Raw genomic sequence first — 19,755 nt, 5'->3', positions numbered from 1 at the left:
TCAAGAATATCCCCCTGTATCTTCCTGCATGTCTAAAAGAGTATGTGTGTGTATGTGTGTGTGTGTGTGTGTGTGTGTTTGTAATATGCAATATTAAGGTTGTTACAGATTATCACTCCATTAGTATTACTAGTCAGCAGTAAATGATCTACAACATGCTTCTGAAGCTGTGTGCTTGGCTCGTACTACATGAATGTTTTATCTCCTGTACCTGAATGGGAAGTCTTAAATGTGTTGAGGAGACTTCTTCCACCACACTGTGGACTTTCCCACTCAACAACAGTGAGTTGAACACAGGACGCCCACGCGTGAGTCACCGAGAAACACGTGATTCTCGACAAATGCTCAGGTCTTTTGCATCAAGTTGTAGTTAAATTCAGGCATTTTACTTCAGGATTCTTCCAAAATAAAAGCACTAACCTCTGCCGAATTGTCTGTACACACTGATGGCCAGTAGGTGGCAGATGAGCTAGCTTTGAATTCTGACTGATAAGTAGTTATGCAAATACGTAAGAGTGTACAGTTTGTATCATGTTGGATCAGAAGATTGTGTAACAATGCAATTTCAGTTGTTTCCAGTTCAGTAAAAGATACAGTGGTACAACTGGTGTAGACATAAAGTATCTAACTACAATCAATATGGTGGATTACAATCAAAGTTTGTCTTATTTACAGTCTTGACCTTAGAGGGAAAATCAGTCAATAGCTAAACTACAAAATGATTCAAAATAAGGTCATCACAGATTAACAGACTGACAATTGAAACATCTCTTTCAAGCACACTTGTGAATATATAAAAAAACATAAAACAACAGTACGGTGAATGAATCCCCTGTATTACCAAGTAAACACACTTGACTCTGATTTATGATAATCATGATATTAACATTGAATGGAGCCTGCATGAAGTCAGGTCTGTGGGAGGACACTGTCAGAGAAATTCTGATCAAAATGTTGGGCGTTTCATCTCACTTCACTCTGATTATGGAGAGTTCATCTGTAAAACAAAAAGGAAAACGACATAAGAAGTGTAGCCACCAAAAAAGACCCCCAAAACATTCTGGCTATTGACAATAAAGCCCATGAAAAGCCAATAAACATTAAAGGGGAACTTCGTTTTTTTTCAACCTGGGGTCTGTTTTCATATGTCATTTCATACATGTGAGTGATGGAGAAATGAATTTTCGACATAGCTCCAGTATTTAGCCAGGCAGGCAGCTTAGCAGCTCAGCTAGCAGCTCAGCTAGCGAAAAGTATGGGGCAACACTCGTTGAGACTATCCGAGCCGGTCAGTGTGGGGAAAAAAGCATGTTAGGGGGGACTTTGACGCGGGGCTGCAAGTTGCCCCATACTTTTCGCTAGCTGAGCTGCTAGCTGAGCTGCTAAGCTGCCTGCCTGGCTAAATACTGGAGCTATGTCGAAAATGCATTTCTCCATCACTCACATGTATGAAAAGACATATGAAAACAGACCCCAGGTTAAAAAAAAAAACGAAGTTCCCCTTTAATATATAACTGTCTCTCAGTAGTTAAGATTTATAGCAGTTTAGATTGTTTGAAAAAAAAAACATTACTCAAGCTGGAGTTCATGGTTTATTTGTCAGATATATACCAACCTCTAGATACACATTAAATGTTTGTTAGTACGATCAAGTCATTGTTTTCGGCTGTTCAGTGGATTCATTCACAATAATAAAAATACAGAATATTTGAGAATATTTGAGGGTCCATCACCCTCATGCAAACTTACATCACCAAGGTCGAAGCACAGCATGTCAAACTCTCCAGGAGTCATTGGAGGCTGAGGAGACTGACAAGAAGGTGGTGTGGTGCTGGCATTTGGGCTGAAATAGTTGATGAAAGATAATAAAATATCAATAACAAGCCATTGAAATCATTTTTAAATATCATGTAAGATTTTCCAATGTATTTAAATTCCCTCTTGTTGTACTCAAACATCACAAGCAATGAGTCTTGTTTACATTTATTATCTAGATTTGATGCAATAATTTAATGTCAAGATAAAATACATAATTAATATTTTATAAATAAGATTTATGTTCGTATGGAGTAGGCTAAATAAGAGAAGCAGTATGAAGAACTCACCGCAGTTCTGAGATGGGGATCAAGGTAGATGATATGTATGGATAAACTGGAAGATTAACAGACATATGAGATAGATTAGTGCTGTTGTCTACATTCTAGTCACCCACTAAAAAAGTATAAACACTAAATAAATAAACAGATTTGTTCTCTTGCATTTGCTGGGCTGACTGTTGTAAAGCCGTCCGAAGGCCTCGTCTTTGGGGATGTTGGGGTAGAGGAATTTGAGTGGGTTTTCTGGTATGACCCCGTCTGAGATGACTTTGTAGTCTCGTATGATGTCTGCAAACGGCAAAGCGCTGAGCCGGTTCTTGGTGTACGGCTCCACAGAGTTGAACTTCGCATCACCTGTTGTAAAAAGTCTTTGTTAGCGAAGCAACAGATCACATTCAGAAACCCACTGAGAATACTTAAATGGAGCAAATTGTAGGTAAAAATACACCTTTTGAGGCAAAAATACGCTGTTTTTCATAAAATTTCACTACTAAGTGGCTACAAGATGAACAAGAAAAATACTCAGAGAGCACTGTACTCTGCCAAGGTTGTTCATTCCCCCATATGGCATTGTCAGAAATGCAGCTTTTTGTAAAAAAAAAAATAAAAATTATGCAGCATTTGTTTATTATTTACTGAGGATAAGAAATCACAGCAACATAGAATGTGGCTATTTAATATAGATGTACCCACAAACAAAAGGACCTTGCACTGAGTACAGGTCTGTGTTATGCATGTGTGCATTATGTACGGATACTGAATCACGTGACCTAAATATGTAGCGGGCAATGGGAATTGATGGGACTTGGAAACACCCAAACAATTTAATCAATCGCTCAGTCCGCAGCAGTCAATTTTGTAGTAGGATCACAATCATGTGATCGTTAGCAGACATAGTGTTCACTTGTTGCCATGGTTACAATGACCCTGTGCCACTATCTCGCAATGATACAGAAATATTTAACAAATCTGTGGATCCAGACTAGAAACAGCATCACTGCCAAAATCTAATCAGTTGGTCCTTGTGTCATTTCTGACCTTCTCTGAAAATTTCATCCAAATCCGTTAATCCGTTTTGAGTAATGTTGTTAACAGACGGACAGACAAACCAACGTCGATAGTCATACAACTCAACCATGTTCTTTGGCGGAGCAACAAATCAATTCAATCAATTGTCTGGTAGAAATGGCATATTTGAAAGAGGCCTCACCATTTTCACTGTACTCCACCCAGGTGAAGGTGATTCCTCCGAGGTGGCTCTCACTGAAGCGTAAGAGGAAGGTGCCTGCCTCTCTGTCCTTGAGCAAGGCACGCTCCATCTCTTTGCTCACAAAACCCATGATATAGCTGCATGGATGGTGGTGGTGAAAGAGGGAGGAAGAGAAAAGAAGATGAAATTTTTATTCTATGGATGTCTTTTTCCTGATTCTATTTACATTTTATCAGCAACATCTCTTGTCTAATTTGTTTTTAGGCTGTGTTGCTTGGTTTTTGCCTTTTCCTTAACAATCCTGTATAACAAAAAAAAAAAAAAACAATGCAGGAAAAATAATAGAAATTACTGGAAGGTGCAACTTCAAATCAGCATTTCAACAGCTGTACTAGATTTTTCGGGGAAAGGTGGCTTTAACTTCACACTACAACGATTTAAACATCTGATCCAAGCCTTGCTCAGGTACATAAGTGTTATTCAATTGCCACAAAACAGAATACATTTATCCAGTGATTTCTTAGTAACATCCTAAAAGTCGCAGTTTTACTGCAAAGCAGAGATTTATTGGGACAGTTAAGGGTGGAGGAGGTGATGGAGGTGAGACATAACAAATGAGTGGCCTACTTCTCATTCCACACTGGCAGCAAGTGCTTTTTGATGAGCTCCAGGATTGAATCCAGCCACATCCAGAAACTGAAAGGCTTCCCTGGAATGTTCTCCTTGAAAATGTTAAATGACATACAATGAATTGGTTTTATATTTAACTCTGATATGAAGAGCAGTAAAAATATGAATATATGATCAGGATCAAGAGCACAGCAAGAGGTACAGAATACGATGATCAGAAGAGAGTCAATGGTGCATTTTTTAAAAAAGTGTCAGTATTTTATTTGAAGACACTGAATAAGCTTTGATATTTTCACCACATTTCATCAGGACTCAAACTGTTGAAGTTCCTCTCTTCTAATGTGCACATTGGTGGCCACTAGATGGCTGAATCACACTGACTGTCATACCACATGGTGCAGCGTGTGGCCATAGTAACTCTTACCTTAGAAAACTTGGACCAGGACACTTGATAGTCGCTGCAGGAGGCATGCTGACCTACAGAAACATACAGAAAGTCAGAGCTGCTAGAAGTTAAAGTGCTTTGAACTCATCATAAATCAGTATGTACCTATGTGGTCCGAACAACAAGTTCATGTCCAGGTTAAAGAAGCACTTTAAAGCTACACCAGAAAAGTCTTTATCATCCTACGCATCCTTTATTTTAAAATCTGATTCCACTGCGCAGTTCTAAAAGAAAGTGAGAAACACACCAAAAAGCTTTTCTCCCAGCATTGTGAGCTGCTCTTTGTTGAGACCTCGACCAGCAAAAGTGGAGAACTGCCAGCTGAGGACTTCAGAGAGCTGGCTCCAGTTGGCCCGAGGTGGGTTCCCAAAGAACGCCAAGTTCTATGAAAGAATAATGGAAGTTATGTAACATGGAAAATGAACATAACGTTGAATAAACGATTCTCAGTTTTGAAAAACTGTAAAGCACAGCCTTCATAAGGCTCAAGTTAACTACCATTTTATAAGACTGTATTCACATTGTTGAAAAGTCGTTTAAAGGACGACTACAGTCATCTATTCCAAGACATTCAGAACAGGTTCAAAAGAGACAGCTCTTCACTTTTAAAAGATTTTATTTGAAGACCTTGATTGAACATTAATGTTTTGCAAGTTGCAATTTGAAAATTTCTGTCCTCTACTTTTCTATCCTATGATTTTGGACAAGTGCCCTTGCACTAATCAAAATCATCTCTCTTTCAACCTACAACTGATCTCACATAGCCAACCTATCTCTAAAGCACCTCTTGACAAATTTGCTCTAGAGGAGAAAATGTTCTGGTGGTTTTTGTATTTACACAAATCACATTTGTCTTGGGCGATGCTACACTCAGGGTGCCCCTGAAAAAATCATCAGAGTAGTTGTTTTAATGGAACATTTGCATGCAGGGAGGTCATATCTGTCATTAAAATGGATGATTCACCAAAAAAGTTGTGTATAATGCAAGTCTTTAGCAAAACTTGTGATTGTCATTGTGTGGTTTCTGCTCTGAGTTTGTTGTTTCCTCTTTTGGAGAGAATTTGTAAAATGGTGACATGAAGTTATTGCAGGGTTTGGAGAAAGCTGTGTAAAACGTGTCTAAAAGGGCAGGCTTCTACAAAAGTCTACATCCAGAGAGTCAGGCTGACCCACAACTGACCGAATTATCAAAACTCTTAAACAAATTCATGCTCTGTACCTCACTGATGGTGTAGCTTTGCTTTAGATGACTGAAATCTTAGACATTCACACCACATATATGCTCATGGGGATCGTTTTGGCCAGTCATACCAATCAAACTGTAAATGAGGGTATGTGGCATTTAAAATTTTAACAGCATTTTTTAAATGCTTCTTGTCTAGGTGTGATGCTCACCCTTGGTTCATCAGTCAGGAGGTTGTACCACATGACGGAGGCCCATCCTCCAGGCAGCTGGCTCACATTAGAGATCACCACTAGTGGCAGGGAGCATGTCTGGAAAAAAGTCACACAAGCTGTAAGTGAACAGCAGCAACAGAGACATTCAAAGAGTGGATGAATAAAACCTGCACTGCTGACCTCCAGATCGATGGTGAGGCCCTGCACCGTGAAGCACGCCTCAAAACTGAGAGAGTGAAGTTCTTCTGTCACAGAGAGCAGGCCCTGACAAATACACACAACACCATAAACACCAGACAGTTTCAGAGCTCATCTTCTGTTTGTGCCGAGTTATTAACATTACTATGATGTTCAGATAATAATTGCAATGACACAGACAATCTTTTTAAAATGATGCACAAATGAGCATTACAGTAGTGTAGAGATTCAGCACTAAGAAAGCTCTTTGCTGCTACATTAACAGTCCTCTACATTTCTTACCTCACTCCCCTTTGTGCCGTTGATATATTTCTTCTCTTTCAGCTGCTGTAAGACACAAAGTCACTGTCAGTTTTGTTTAAACATAAGAACCAAACAGCTGGTTCAGATTTCATAACATAACTAAAAAAAAGGCAGTTAACGTTAACTAGTTAATATTTTTAAGAGAAAATGAAAGCAGACAGTGAATGTTGTCTTACCAGGTGTCTGAACTCCACTGAGAGGCAGCCATTAGAGTAGTCCTCAATATCCATGACTTTAGTGTTGTTGGTCAGGATGAAAAACTGACGACTTCTGAGGAAAAAACCCCAAAAAAGCAAGTTTAATCGAACATTTCCTTATAATCCGCTGTCATTTTGAAAGAAAATCATTAGGTGATGTTGCACATTGTTGGCAAAACTGTGTGCAGCATTAAAAGTAAAAAACATCTCTGTAACCTGGCGCAGTTTACTGTTCTTTTTCAAAATTAAATAGCAGTGAAACATTCTGTACTGAGGTTGTTTGTACTCACACTCTGCCAGGAGGGAGGTCCCTGTAGAGACACACAGAAACACACTTATTATAGGAATGTCACTGCTCAGACAGTGTTGCAAACAGATAGTGTAATAAATAGATTTATTTCTGAAAGAATAAAGATTATACTTGTCAAAAGTTGTCTTCACTTTCAGCTGATAATCCACTTCTGGAAGTTTAACCAAGAGTCTGTGAGAAATCAGAAAGAGATAAACTATGTAATTTGTAATGACTGCTACTATTTTTATTTTTTTTGCTACAAATCAGGAAATAATATCATATGACATGATGCTACCTGACTTTGGTTGTGAACTGCACTCCAGTCTTGATGATGAGGGGTTTCTGAGGATGAGTGGGCATGCATGGCTGCTTCTCCACCACAAATGAACTGAGAACAAACCACACCTCATATAATTTGCATGTTAATTTCGCTTGACAGCTCTTGCCTGTGAGGGAACACTCAAAATCACAGCTGGTCATGTTCATTGCATATTTTTCACTTTTCTGTATTGTGTAACGTGTGAACGGTACTGCAGGTAGTGAGGAAGTCGATCGTCATTACTCGTTAACACGTGTCAAATGTCTGCATATCCTTATAGACAGGATAAAAGCTCGTGCTGCATAGATTCAAAACTATAAAATAAAACTTGAAAACGGATTATTTAACCCTCCTGTTGTCCTGCGGGTCAAAATGGGCCTTTTAAAGTTTGAAACATTTTTTAGTGGAAAAAAAGAAATGTTAAATATGTTAAAGAACATTCACATAAAAATCAACCAAAATCCAGCAAAATTCGCTGGATTTTGGTAGATTTTTACAAGAATATTCTTAAAGAAAGTATTAGAAGTTTTACTGATATATATGTAATCACATTAGATATTTTTAGGATTTTTTTTGGAAGATTTTTACTCATTTTTCGGAAATATTTATGAGAATTTTCTTGCCAAATTTGAGGAACTTTTTTTTTTAAATACATTTTTTAAGGAATCACTGGAATTTTCTTCCTGAAGGTTTTGCAAATTTTTAGAAATTTGGGGAATTTTTTTCCTGAATTTTTGGATTTTTTTTCAGACAAGAAACCAATATTTTTTGGTACCTGTAAATGAAGCCATCAGGAGGGTTAATAAAAACTCTTTCCAATTCCCAGAAAATGACTTCTTAGAAACAGAAAACACCTGAGAAGTCATAATCCTGCACAGTGACAGTAATGCAGTGTGTGTCGTTGTATAATTACTGTGCTACATTGCACTGTGTGGTGTTGGTTGTGTTAGTACCTCTTGATGAGGTGGTAGATGAGGAATTTAACTCGTTCTTCCATCTGAGGTTTCTGCAGCGGTATTGGGTCGCTCTCATAGGTGACCTTTACTACCAGCTCCCCCAGTTTGTCCAGTTGACGCTTGATCTGGAAGAGACTCTGTGCTGTCAGAGTGAACCTGAGGAGAGGGGTGAGACGAAGGGAACAGAGACTTTATGCTCATTTCAAGTAAACGGTCTTCAGATAATTTGATATTTACATAGGTGATGTCAGGAAGAATCCACACTGGAAATGACTGGATGTAACGACAACAGGAGCACAGCTTGAAACAGCTCTGAAGGAAAATATGTTTGGAAATGAGGCTGATGTACTTGAGTTGTTGGATTGAAAAATGTTTTTTTTTGTTTGTGTTCCCCATTAGTGAAAACTGTTCTAACATGCACAATACCGATTCCAGTGGCAGGTGAACAGACAGACTTCATGAATGCAAACATTTTAATTGAAGTAACAATATAGAGTAAAACATGATGGGATTCTTCTAGTGGAATATACTTACAAATATATAATTTTGACACACAGATGAGTTTTTAGGGGTTAAATGATCGACTGCAGAAGGACTTTAAGGCAACATTCATTCATATTTCTGCCCATGTCGTGTCATAAAAGCAACAAAATGAGCTAAAAGATGCTAAAATCATGGAGCAGAGGTGAACTGCAGAATCAGTATTGTTTGTGAGTGTGTCACAATGACTGGCATATTTCATATTACACCTGATACATTTGAACTATTCTAAAAATAGAAATCTGAACTACTGGAGCTTAGACAACTTCACAGTGTGAGTAACTAACTGTTTAAATATCCAAGTGGGAATTTAATATTTGTATTTTCTGCATATACTGTACCTGTATGTGCGCATGTTCCCTGTGTATGGTGTGTTTGTGAAATAAACGGGTGTCAAAGTAATTATTTCAAACTTTTGTTGAAGCTCATTACCAGCTCTGCAGCTGGTCCAGGCCAGTAAGCAGAGGGCCACCAATGGCAGCGATCTGCTGCCTGCGCTTCCAGTCCTGCAGCTCCGGGTTGAGCTGAGAAGTCACCAGATCATCGATCTCTTTGATGACAACATCCATCTTTGACAGAATCTCCTGTTACAAGAATGAAAGACAGTTAATAAATCATGGTTTGTGACATTCATTTCGTACAGTTCAATAACTGCGACATGTATAGCCACAAGGTATTGGCATTTTTGCCAGTTTTGTATCTCAACACAATGTTGTAAGACTCAGAGCTTTGTATGTTGATAGAAACGCATACCTTCCTTTTAAAGTCAAGCCTGTTCAGCATTTCCTGTAGTTTCGTTACTTCTTGTTTCATGGTTTCAGAGTTCCTATCTGATGATTCTGACAGACAGACAGAGAAAACCATAATTACATATGTTGGACTATGTTGTGTGTTGCAGGCTGTGCACTTCCTTTTCATGCTAGTACAAAATGACACTTATAAACTAGGAAATCATTTTTTACAGCTCGTGAGCACAATTTATACCAGCAATCACCTCGAGACTGCAGTGTCTTGTAGCGGAAATCAAAGTCGTCCTGCATGTCCTCAATGTATTTCACGGCCTGGTCCATCAACTTCAAACATTTAAAAATAATAATAAAAATAGTTATAAAGTGCAGTGCTGTCTTTGTTTGGATCTAACCTAAAACACGAGTGTTTTATTTACCTGCACACTGCCCCTGATGATCCCAACCCTGTTGTCCATGTTCTTCTGCCTCTCAAAGGCCACAGAATTCTGCAGCGATTTCTCCAGCGGACCCTTTGACAAATGTTTAGTCAGTTTTTGGTCTCATTATCTATTTTCTGAAAGATAACTGCTGTTTAAATCTGCAATCTAGGCTTTAAGATGGAATGTTCAGCACTTCTGATCTAACAAAGGACTTACATTACTAACAAACAAACTTAATGACATGCCAAGGAGCTTCAGCCTAGATGTACAACAAGAACATGTAAAATGTTAACTCCATCAGTGGGATCATTCTGGCTGGACGGACTGCCTCCGTTTTTCCTCCAAAAAACATAAACTTAGACTAGGTTTAAAGATACAATCACAGATATTTAAGCCACTTTGTGGCAGCAGAAGTTGTAAAACAACACTGATATATGAAACCAAGGAAAGCAAGTATTGTGCAGTTCCTTGTCTTTTTTGGTAGTTTTCAACCTTTTTGGGGGTCCAATAAAGTCTTAGATATTTTAATAATCAAGGATGTATATGATCATTATGGACAATAAACCCCTGTGATAAAATTCTAATAAAAACATCAGTGCTAAAGGGCTGTCATGCAGATTCTGTTGAGAAAACTATAGATGGTCTACATGGGCAATAGACGGGCTGACTCTCAGAAGGATACTATCCTTTAGGTTGATATAACAAACTTTTACATGGCTGTCACTTGGCAAATGTCTTCCTTTGTTCTTTACTATCTCCTAGAGAACATATCTGTCTCTTTAGCTGCTTATCTTCAGTACTTTGCTGCTAACCGTGTCTGTCTACTGTTTAGTGCTGGCCAAGTAATGTACCATGGCTTTATGGCTCTGTATTTGTTTGAAGTTGCTGTCTGAAAGTGAGATTGAAGAATAACATTGAGACTGAAGTAAAACATCAAAGTTAAAGGGTGGTTAAAGAAGAACTGAAAGTGTTTGGCAGTCCAACTTGGATTCTCGGGAATGAAGTGAAATGGTAATGGGAAGTGTACATTATGCAGTGCTGTCTTCCTGGTAGTGGCCCTGATTTACCAGCAGCACCTTTATTTCAGGAAGCACAGGGACTTTCCCATCAACACAGACAATGTGACAAACCTGTTCCTCCGTGCAGGCGCTGGAGAGAATACGACGCTCTTCCCTGAGGCAAGTGGAGATAACTCTGGCCATGATGGCAGGGTTGGTTGTGTATTTCAGCTGAGGAGGGTCATAGATTGAATAAATACATAAAGAAAATAGAGATACTTTCTCACTGATAGTATTCAAATGTTTGCATTTAAATGTGGAGCATAAACACAACCACACAGCAGGGTTAAGTTCTTTAGCTTCCATAGTTTATGTTGATCTTGGCAGTCAGTAAAGACAGGTACCTGTTAACAAAGAAACGGTATTCATAGAGAACTGGCACTATCTGCCTTCTCAGAGACATACGCTTACTGGAAATGTTTAATTCAGCCACAATGGAATGAGGTTTAACCGGACTCCAAAGTACAAGGACTGATAACATCACCAGATCCTTGAAGGACAGCCAGTTCTCTCAACGACATAGCCTGTAACCATAACGTTTATTTGAATCTTGGAGAAATCTCAAAGGCGTGATCCGCATTTATAACCAAAGTAGCTGCATAAACAATATAATGATTAGGTAAATTACAGCTTCTCGTAAATAAGCTAATTCAAGGGAGATTCCTTTTAAAAGTAACAGTCTATTCACTGCTCAGCCACAGCATTAAAACCACAAACAGGTGAAGTGAGGAACTGATCATCTTGTTACAATGTGATGTTATGGCAGCGACACTCTCCCAGTTTGTCCTGACACACCGCAAAAACTGCTCAGAAACAGCTCGACGAATATACAATTGAGCTCAGAACTTTACATAACTAGGCAGGATATGTAAAATCTGCAACATTCTTTAAAACATACAGTGCACTTTAACGATTGATACCTTTGGAGCATCACCTTTGCTCATGGATAATGACAATTTTCCATCAATAAAATGTAAAAAAATAATAATTCAGATTGTTTTAAGTGTAGTGGATTGTGTTAAAGGGATACACCAGCCATTTATTAAGACAATTCCACTCTTGTAAGATAGATAGAAGCACTACTGAATCGTGAAGCTTAACCCTTAGCATGAGTCAAATTCTAAAAAAATACCGAATCTTCCATTTCCCATTAAGCAACCACAGCATCTCTTCTTTAGACCTTCTCTTCCTGTCAAATGCCTAAGTCTGTGTAACTCATTTTTATTATGTAGAAGGCTTTGGGTTATTAAAATCTGAATAATTTTGCATTGCATACTAATAAATAATGGCATTTTAACCCTTCAGTGCACTGTAATTCAAGCAAAAATTAGACGTCTGCATCTCCTCTTGAGTCCGTTTCAGACTTCTTCTAACCTGTAACAGGTGATTTCAGGCAATCACAGGACTACTGACACGGAGCAGCTGAGAGAGCGTAAGGCTAATGTTACACTTTTCATGTTTAAGGTCTGCGAGAGAAATTTTTTATGAAGTGGCATAACCACTAATATGTGGTGGAGGATATTGAAGGCTTAAAGAGCAACAAAGTCCACAGTGAGAGCAGGATGTGAAGCCACGAACTTTCCCTCAGCCCCACTTCTGCCTCCACATCACCGCTCGATTCTCTGAAAGAAGGTTGCGCTGTTCAGTTCAGCAGCCCATTCAAAAGCCCACATCGAAAAGTACACAAAATGTTGCAGTGGGAAAAGGGAGTTTTTGTTTTCTGTCGCCTTCCGCTGTGACTAAGTTTTCGTCAGCATCATCGCCAGACTAATGTCTGAAGATGCACAAACACACCTACACTCGCTTTCATGACAGCAACAATGATGAATTTGCACGCATTAGAATGTCTGGTTTAGTGTTTCGAGCATTTGCGAATCACAAGTTCACTTCTCTTTTTAGTTGGGCCCCAATATTCGGCAGAAATGTTTTCTGGAAACATCACTGATGCTTATCTCATACTGTGGAGGTGTTTAAACGCATCACTGTTCACCACTATCAAACCAACACTGTGCTGACATCGTCTTAAATTTCTCACTGAGATCAGTGAAGGTCAAAGCTCTAGAAGGGGTTTCCCCAAGAAAGATTATACTGGACTGTGACTCTCAGAGAGGTTTTAAATCCTTCTTGTGTTTTATGAACCGATGAGACAAATTTCACCCGCACATAACAACACAGCAACAACAACAAGCCACTAACACCTCTGACTGCTGCACGGGAGTAGCTGCTTCCTCTGAGAAGTGTTGACTTTGACACAGAACATGCACATTCGTACACACAGGAAACAGCGGTGTGAGCCTTGTATGTTATTTCTGCAAAGGTACATGTCTTTTCCAGAATAAAAGATGTGTCGAGGCTTATGACGCGAGGCTGCTCTGACCTCAACCAAACATCCTGTAGAGCTCCTCAGAATTCTACATCCACCCAAGATGACCTCAATAAATAGTTTTTAAGAGTATTGATAACCAATTAATGCATACATTTGAGAAAGAATAGACAGATTTCTTGCACATGAAACTCTAAAAGATTATACTTGCTTACTCACTTCAATTGATATCTGAGACAGAATAGTAAAAAACTGCTCTCAGTGACCACAGGCAGACAACACAACTACACATTTAATGCGATTCTTAGTTTGAGAGCATCATATTTACTTCCCTCTCACCTCCTGTACACATGCACAGTCACACACACACACACACAACACAGACTTCACAACGTTACTTCTCCTTATTGTGGACACATCTGTCATACATGGTGACACTATGGTTGATCTTTGGTTGAATTTTTTTGATACTATGAAGCCCATAGCTTTCCTTTTTGATCCGTTTTGTTCTGCAGGGAGCACTTGGCTGCAAGTGCACAGGAAGTGTACAACAATTTATGCAACAGAAGTATAATAATATGCTTTCTATTCTTTATGATGCTAACATGCTGTAACGCACTATCACAGATTTAAATAGAAAGAATTACATCTTTGCATGTCTTTGGGCATTAACACAGGTTTATCTGTGTTGCTGTTGGGCTTTTGTTTGCTTCATCAGAGTATTACAAACACTTGGAGTCTCCACTGTAAAACCAAAATTTAAAGCTTATATTTACTTTTAATTCACTGTGCTGTCAGGACTTTGTGCAGCAACAGTTGTTGTGTTTTTAACCAAAGCCTTATTCCTTGGTGTATAATCATGTAATAGATCTGGAGTTTAAAAAAACATGCCTGCACCTTGTCCCTTCCCATTCATATCTCTGACTGAAACGTCACCTTTCCTTTGCAATGATATGTAAACACCATGTGCAGTACAGCATGTTTCAACACTTCATTTGTTTACTCTTTGCTGACGTTCTTTCTAGATAAACTTCTTTTTCCTTTTTTTACAGTTAAAATTGTTTGTGCCATTTGATGAGTACTGGATGAGTGTATGAAATAATAAGATGAACAATCAGCTTTTAGTGCTGTTGGGCTAAGAGTATCTGATTTCCCCAAGTGGCACAGTAAGACTACAGAATGCTGTAGAAACTAGGAAGTGAAGAAAAGAGAGTTTCAAAGGCAGGTCTGCAGCTTTGTGTGAGCTTGAAACAACAAGAAACAAAGAGGGAGTTCTTAATATGATATAAGTAGGACATGAAGGGACACTAACCTGCAGCTGCTGCTGTATAATTTTCATATTGTGTCTTTGTAGGAAGTTCTGCTCCTGCGATCGCACCCTGTCCAGTTGGGACAGCAGGTTGGTGAACATCACTGCAGCCATCGACTCATCATTAACCGCTGTGTCCCTGAAACACACAGCAGTCCAGTGTTAAGGAGATTCCCAGCATGAAGAAGGTGGCTGATATATAGCTTGTTTAAAAAAGACCCTGAAGTAGTACTTCTGCACAATCTAGTAAATCCTAACAGCTGAACTGATGAAAAAGTATTCTGTATAGTGGAGTTCAAAACACTGGCATACTAGCTACTTTTTCCAAAAATTACTTATTTATTCTCTTTAGAAAGTATTAAGTTACTCTATTCACTACATTTTGCATAACACTGCCCGAGATACGTTGCCACATGCTGTAATTAACAATTACCAATCTAACACTAAACTTTATATGATCTCACACATCCCAAAGTACAGACCTGATTCACAGATTCAATGTGACATTGACAGTGGGATTCACTGCCTCAAAATTAAAGTAGTTACTGTGGCTGATCAGTAACCAGGGATCATTTACGTAATTATCGATCTGGCCAATTATTAGATCCAATATTCAGCATTTCCATATATGGTATCTTTATTTTTTAAAACTGATTAGAGATCAGATAAACCATAGAATTATGTTAGTTTGACTAATGCCATGACCTTTATCTGTCTATAGTCACTCTGTCCTCTTGAGTAATGCCCTGCCCATAGCACTGTCTGATTGGTTACACGTCACAAGTAACAGCCAAATAAAAAGTTCTCATTTAATTAAATACTACCAGTCAAAAGTTTGGAGTCACTTAGAAATGTCCTTATTTTGAAAGAAAAGCAGCTTGTTTCAATGATGATAACATTAATAAATGAGAAATACAGTCTAGACATTGTTAATGTGGTTAAACATTATTCTAGTTGTAAATGGCTGATTGTTAATGGAATATCTCCATAGGGGTACAGAGGAACATTTCCAACAACCATCACTCCTGTGTTCTAATGCTACATTGTATTAGCTAATGGTGTCGAAAGGCTAATTGATGATTAGAAAATCCTCGTGCAATTATGTTAGCGCATGAATAAAAGTGTGAGTTTTCATGGAAAACATGACATTGTCTGGGTGACCCCAATTTTTTGAATGATAGTGTGTATAAACATAAGTGAACAAAAACATTTCAACAAAGTGTGGGTTGGAGTTTCTGTTATTCAAAATTTTCATTTTTGCAACAAATGCACATTTGTTTCAAATATCGGTCTGACTGATTAATAGTAATCTGCAGCCCTGAAAAGAAAATATCAGTCACACTCTATTAGTATTTATAATTATTTCATCTAGGAAATATAATGCGTTACTTTGCTGCATTTTGGACAAATGAAGTGTTTGGAGAAATACACCCCTTTGTAATGTGGTGCTGGCAACACAGTCAAAGACAATATTTCATTAATTAAACTGGAAAGTACAGGAAAAATATTGAAATATTTAAAGCAGCACACTGAGTTTTTGAACGCGTGGTGGCAGTAAAACACACTCCAAACCAAACAGCATAATGTCACCTTGTATAGCAGCAAAATTCCTGCTTTCACATCCAGCAGACACAGAGCAGCAATAGGATACATTTTTCAGTCCCATTTTGTCTCCATTTCACTGAACATGTCTGGCTGAGCTGCCAGACATTTTTAAAATAAAATAAAAGCCTGCATTAAAGTGGTCCATGACAATGATGTGTTGGCAGTAAAGCCAAAACTGTGAGCTAATAAACACCAATTTACCATGTAGAAGAACTTCCTATGAAGGCAGTATCATGGTTTTGATCCACTGTGAATGACTACTGTAGCTTCAAATTAAACCCTAGCACCGGCCTGGTGATACAATTCTAAATAAAACCCAGGTGAATGGTGAAGTTTGTGTGCTTTAGGTCTTTGACTTGTAGTTTGGGGAGCTCTTGCAGAAGTTTTCTTGCCAACAAATGGTTTTCCACACATGTATTTAGGCACAAAACAATGTCCTTTAAGTGATTTGCTACATCTACCCACTTGGCATGCCACTGCAAAAAAACATTCACATAGCTTTGCTGAAGAGTGTTTGAGACTCAAGACGTGTTTTTTTTATATTTTATTTTGGAACTTAAAGGGTCTGTTCACGAAAATTATGACAAACATTTTTTCTTCACATCTAGTTCCTGTCAACGCAGACAGTTCTAAATGTACTCATTTTTTCCATTCTTTGACATGTCTCTTTCTCTCTAAAATGTCTGCCTACACACCAAATCCACTAACAGCATGTGAGAAAATATGCTTTTTCTTTCTATTATTTAGATGAAATGATCTTATAACCTGAAAAAACAGCTGTCTTTAATGTGATGAAGATTTATTATTTTCCTTTTTTTAAGTTTAATTTTCTTAAACTCTTCTTTTCAGTTTTGGATGTTTGGACTCACCAATCCTGAGACTCGATCCAGCTGGCTAGCCCCTGTCGGATGTCCATAGGGAAGTTGTCATCATACAGATAGTCCACATGCTCCAGGAGTCTGATCTCCAGCTGCTGAATCTGTTTCCACTGGCTCATGCTGCAGTGTACAGATGCCACAGGACACACAGCTGTTGTCACCAAAGAGTGCTTCAAATGGGGGAAAATAGGACAAGGCAGCATTTATTTACCATCTATAATTACTCATACTTATTATAAACCTCATCTCATTTCTTCAAGCGGTAGATGCTCTTTAAATTCATCTTTATTACCTTAGATGTTGCTGCGCTGCTTTCCCGTCAGTCTGACTCGACATGTGCGCTTGTTTCCCTCTTTGATTTTCGTTTTCAAGTCGATGTCTCTGTTCAGGAAGCGACCTCATTTACCCTGCGGGGCTGAGCTCAGGTATTCAGGAAGTCCCTCCCCTCCATCCAGCTACCACACACATTTCAACTGGGTTTGACACACATAACACTGACTGACTGGTAAAAAAATGTAGCAAGAAATGTTGGACAGTTGCGAGATACTAGAGAAATTACCAGATCCCCTGAATATATCCTTACTGTCTTATTTCTCTTTGGCAGAAATAAAACTTCAAAATGACTTATCAAAAATATAAAGAAATTGTGACATCATGAAGTATCCGATTGAAGTCCCTTTCTGGTTGTTGATTTAACTCCTAAAATATCTGATCTCTATGTATTGAAGTTGCATAATTAGAAGCCATTTCCATGTAAATAATTCTTCTCTGTCTTAAAGTGTCTTTGATGTAATTCTACATTCTTTCTTTGTTCCTCTCTCTCCGCTCATCCCTCCACACTTGCTGCAGCTCATCTGCTCAAATGCTGTAAAACTAATCCAAACTACACAACTGTAAATTCTCAAATTTGAGTAATCCAGTCACACATGTTTAAATTAGAGGATAATTCAATTTTGAAGGAGATAAACGGTACAGAAAGCCCACTCTTTAGTCCTCAGACCTTAAAGCTGCTGTCCGGAGTTTCCGTTTGTTTTCAATTTATGTATCATTTTTTAACAAAGCTTAAATGTGTTAGTCTAGTTCGATACTATAATATAAAGTTAGTATAACGCGATATGAAAATTTATTCCTGAGCTCCGCCTTCCTCTCATAGACCCCCATGTTATTCCAAAAAGCGCCGGTTGCTGCCGACCAATCAAGTTCGAGCTTCAGCTTTGTCATGCTGTCAATCAACGGTTACGCGCACAGCAAGCAACCCCATGCAGAGGTGGGCGAGCTACGCACTACGCAACCGCGCGCACATTTGTTTTGCTTGTGGAGGAGAGAGCATCAGGGCTCAGCAACTTCCAGAAAAGTTACCAATCCCACGGCTTGTCAGGCCAAGAGACTGCAGGACGTTTTTTGGCTCGGGGTGCTCGCGTCGCTCCCCGACCACGGCCTCCATAGCCCGGCTGACGGCTTCGTTTAGATGCCGTGGTCGGGGTGCTCGCCTCGCTCCCCGACCACGGCCTCCATAGCCCGGCTGACGGCTTCGTTTAGATGCCGTGGTCGGGGTGCTCGCCTCGCTCCCCGACCACGGCCTCCATAGCCCGCCTGACGGCTTCGTTTAGATGCCGTGGTCGGGGTGCTCGCCTCGCTCCCCGACCACGGCCTCCATAGCCCGGCTGACGGCTTCGTTTAGATGCCGTGGTCGGGGTGCTCGCCTCACTCCCCGACCACGGCCTCCATAGCCCGCCTGACGGCTTCGTTTAGATGCCGTGGTCGGGGTGCTCGCCTCGCTCCCCGACCACGGCCTCCATAGCCCACCTGACGGCTTCGTTTAGATGCCCGACCTCTGGAGGAAGATGTTGGGGCGTCTGGGACATACTCTTCGTCAGAGGAGTCATGCAATTCTGAACTCTAGATAGAAATAAATAAACAATGTAACACATATACACGTGTAAATGCACTAAGTTTGATAAACGTCATTGAGAGGGATACACGAGTGTAATCACATATTGAAACTTTACTAGTTCGTCCTAGCAGATTCATGTTATTTTGGTATTAGGACAAGTTAGACTCAATACAGCATTCTAACGTAATTCCTTTATTATTTACTAAATGTACTAAATGTAGAAGAGGGGAAAACAGCAAAACAGGCGAGATGCTGCAGCACTCCGGGCACTTCTCTCATGTACTGCGCGCATGCACAAATAAAGGGGCGAAATCAGAGGGAGGGAGGGTGGGACCACCAGTGTTTTGGGAGACGCTGCGATTCAAACTCCGGACAGCAGCTTTAAGTTTGACAAATATGAAACACCAGAAGGTCTATCCATGGGTTAGAGAATGTTGTTAGTACACAGCAATTTCTAGGTGAAATGTTCAGGTGTTGTGTTGTGCTTATTTTGCTTTCAATGCGTCTTTTAGCATCCAAAAAAACACCATATGGACAAGGTAACATGGAAAAAAAATTATTAGACTAGAAAAGAAGACTAAGGAACCACTCATATTGTAAACATGTGTCGACTGAACTTAATTTCTTATAACTTAAGATAGCAATTGTAATTTAATTTCAAATGATTACTAAATCTACATTTACAACATGCTTCATTTGGGTGTAACTAATTATAAACAGCAAATGAAAGTTGAAGTGAAGATGTTTTACTGCAAAGATTGACAATAGATTATATATAAATAAAATGATCTTTTATATACAGTCTGTGGGTTTTACAAATACTAGCCTATACGTCACATTGGAGGAATGGCTTGAAGAAGCAGAAATAAATAAATCCAATAAAACTGCTTTAGTTGCATGTGATTACCAGCAAATGAAAACTTACAAGACCACATA

The 19,755-nt window shown here is 39.1% G+C and overlaps 1 protein-coding gene across 3 annotated transcripts; it reads right to left on the bottom strand.

Moving 5' to 3' along the window:
- Positions 1 to 364: 364 nt before the first annotated feature.
- stat4 (signal transducer and activator of transcription 4) lies at positions 365 to 17,524 on the bottom strand. Of its 3 annotated transcripts, none has more exons than XM_051958548.1 (24): positions 17,218 to 17,524; positions 16,917 to 17,045; positions 14,446 to 14,581; positions 10,883 to 10,981; positions 9,750 to 9,842; positions 9,579 to 9,657; positions 9,338 to 9,423; positions 9,017 to 9,168; positions 8,042 to 8,200; positions 7,065 to 7,157; positions 6,899 to 6,958; positions 6,768 to 6,788; positions 6,457 to 6,547; positions 6,260 to 6,304; positions 5,960 to 6,043; positions 5,777 to 5,875; positions 4,629 to 4,764; positions 4,361 to 4,413; positions 3,934 to 4,028; positions 3,307 to 3,443; positions 2,259 to 2,450; positions 2,106 to 2,151; positions 1,750 to 1,843; positions 365 to 997 (listed from the first exon to the last, which is right to left on the bottom strand). In XM_051958548.1, exons 1-24 carry the CDS (start codon positions 17,325 to 17,327, stop codon positions 983 to 985), a joined length of 2,304 nt encoding a protein of 767 aa, XP_051814508.1. In that variant the 5' UTR covers positions 17,328 to 17,524; the 3' UTR covers positions 365 to 982. The 3 variants fall into 3 exon arrangements, with proteins under 3 accessions (XP_051814508.1, XP_051814507.1, XP_022045926.1); XM_051958547.1 differs by having other exon boundaries at positions 6,457 to 6,550; positions 17,218 to 17,523; XM_022190234.2 differs by having other exon boundaries at positions 6,457 to 6,550; positions 16,917 to 17,095; positions 17,218 to 17,522.
- Between the last annotated feature and the right edge of the window lie 2,231 nt (positions 17,525 to 19,755).

The sequence above is a fragment of the Acanthochromis polyacanthus genome, chromosome 14 (assembly GCF_021347895.1).
Source record: "Acanthochromis polyacanthus isolate Apoly-LR-REF ecotype Palm Island chromosome 14, KAUST_Apoly_ChrSc, whole genome shotgun sequence".
NCBI classification, from domain to species: domain Eukaryota; kingdom Metazoa; phylum Chordata; class Actinopteri; family Pomacentridae; genus Acanthochromis; species Acanthochromis polyacanthus.
The sequence above is the reverse complement of the archived record's forward strand: the minus strand, read 5'-3'. Positions and strand labels throughout refer to the sequence as shown.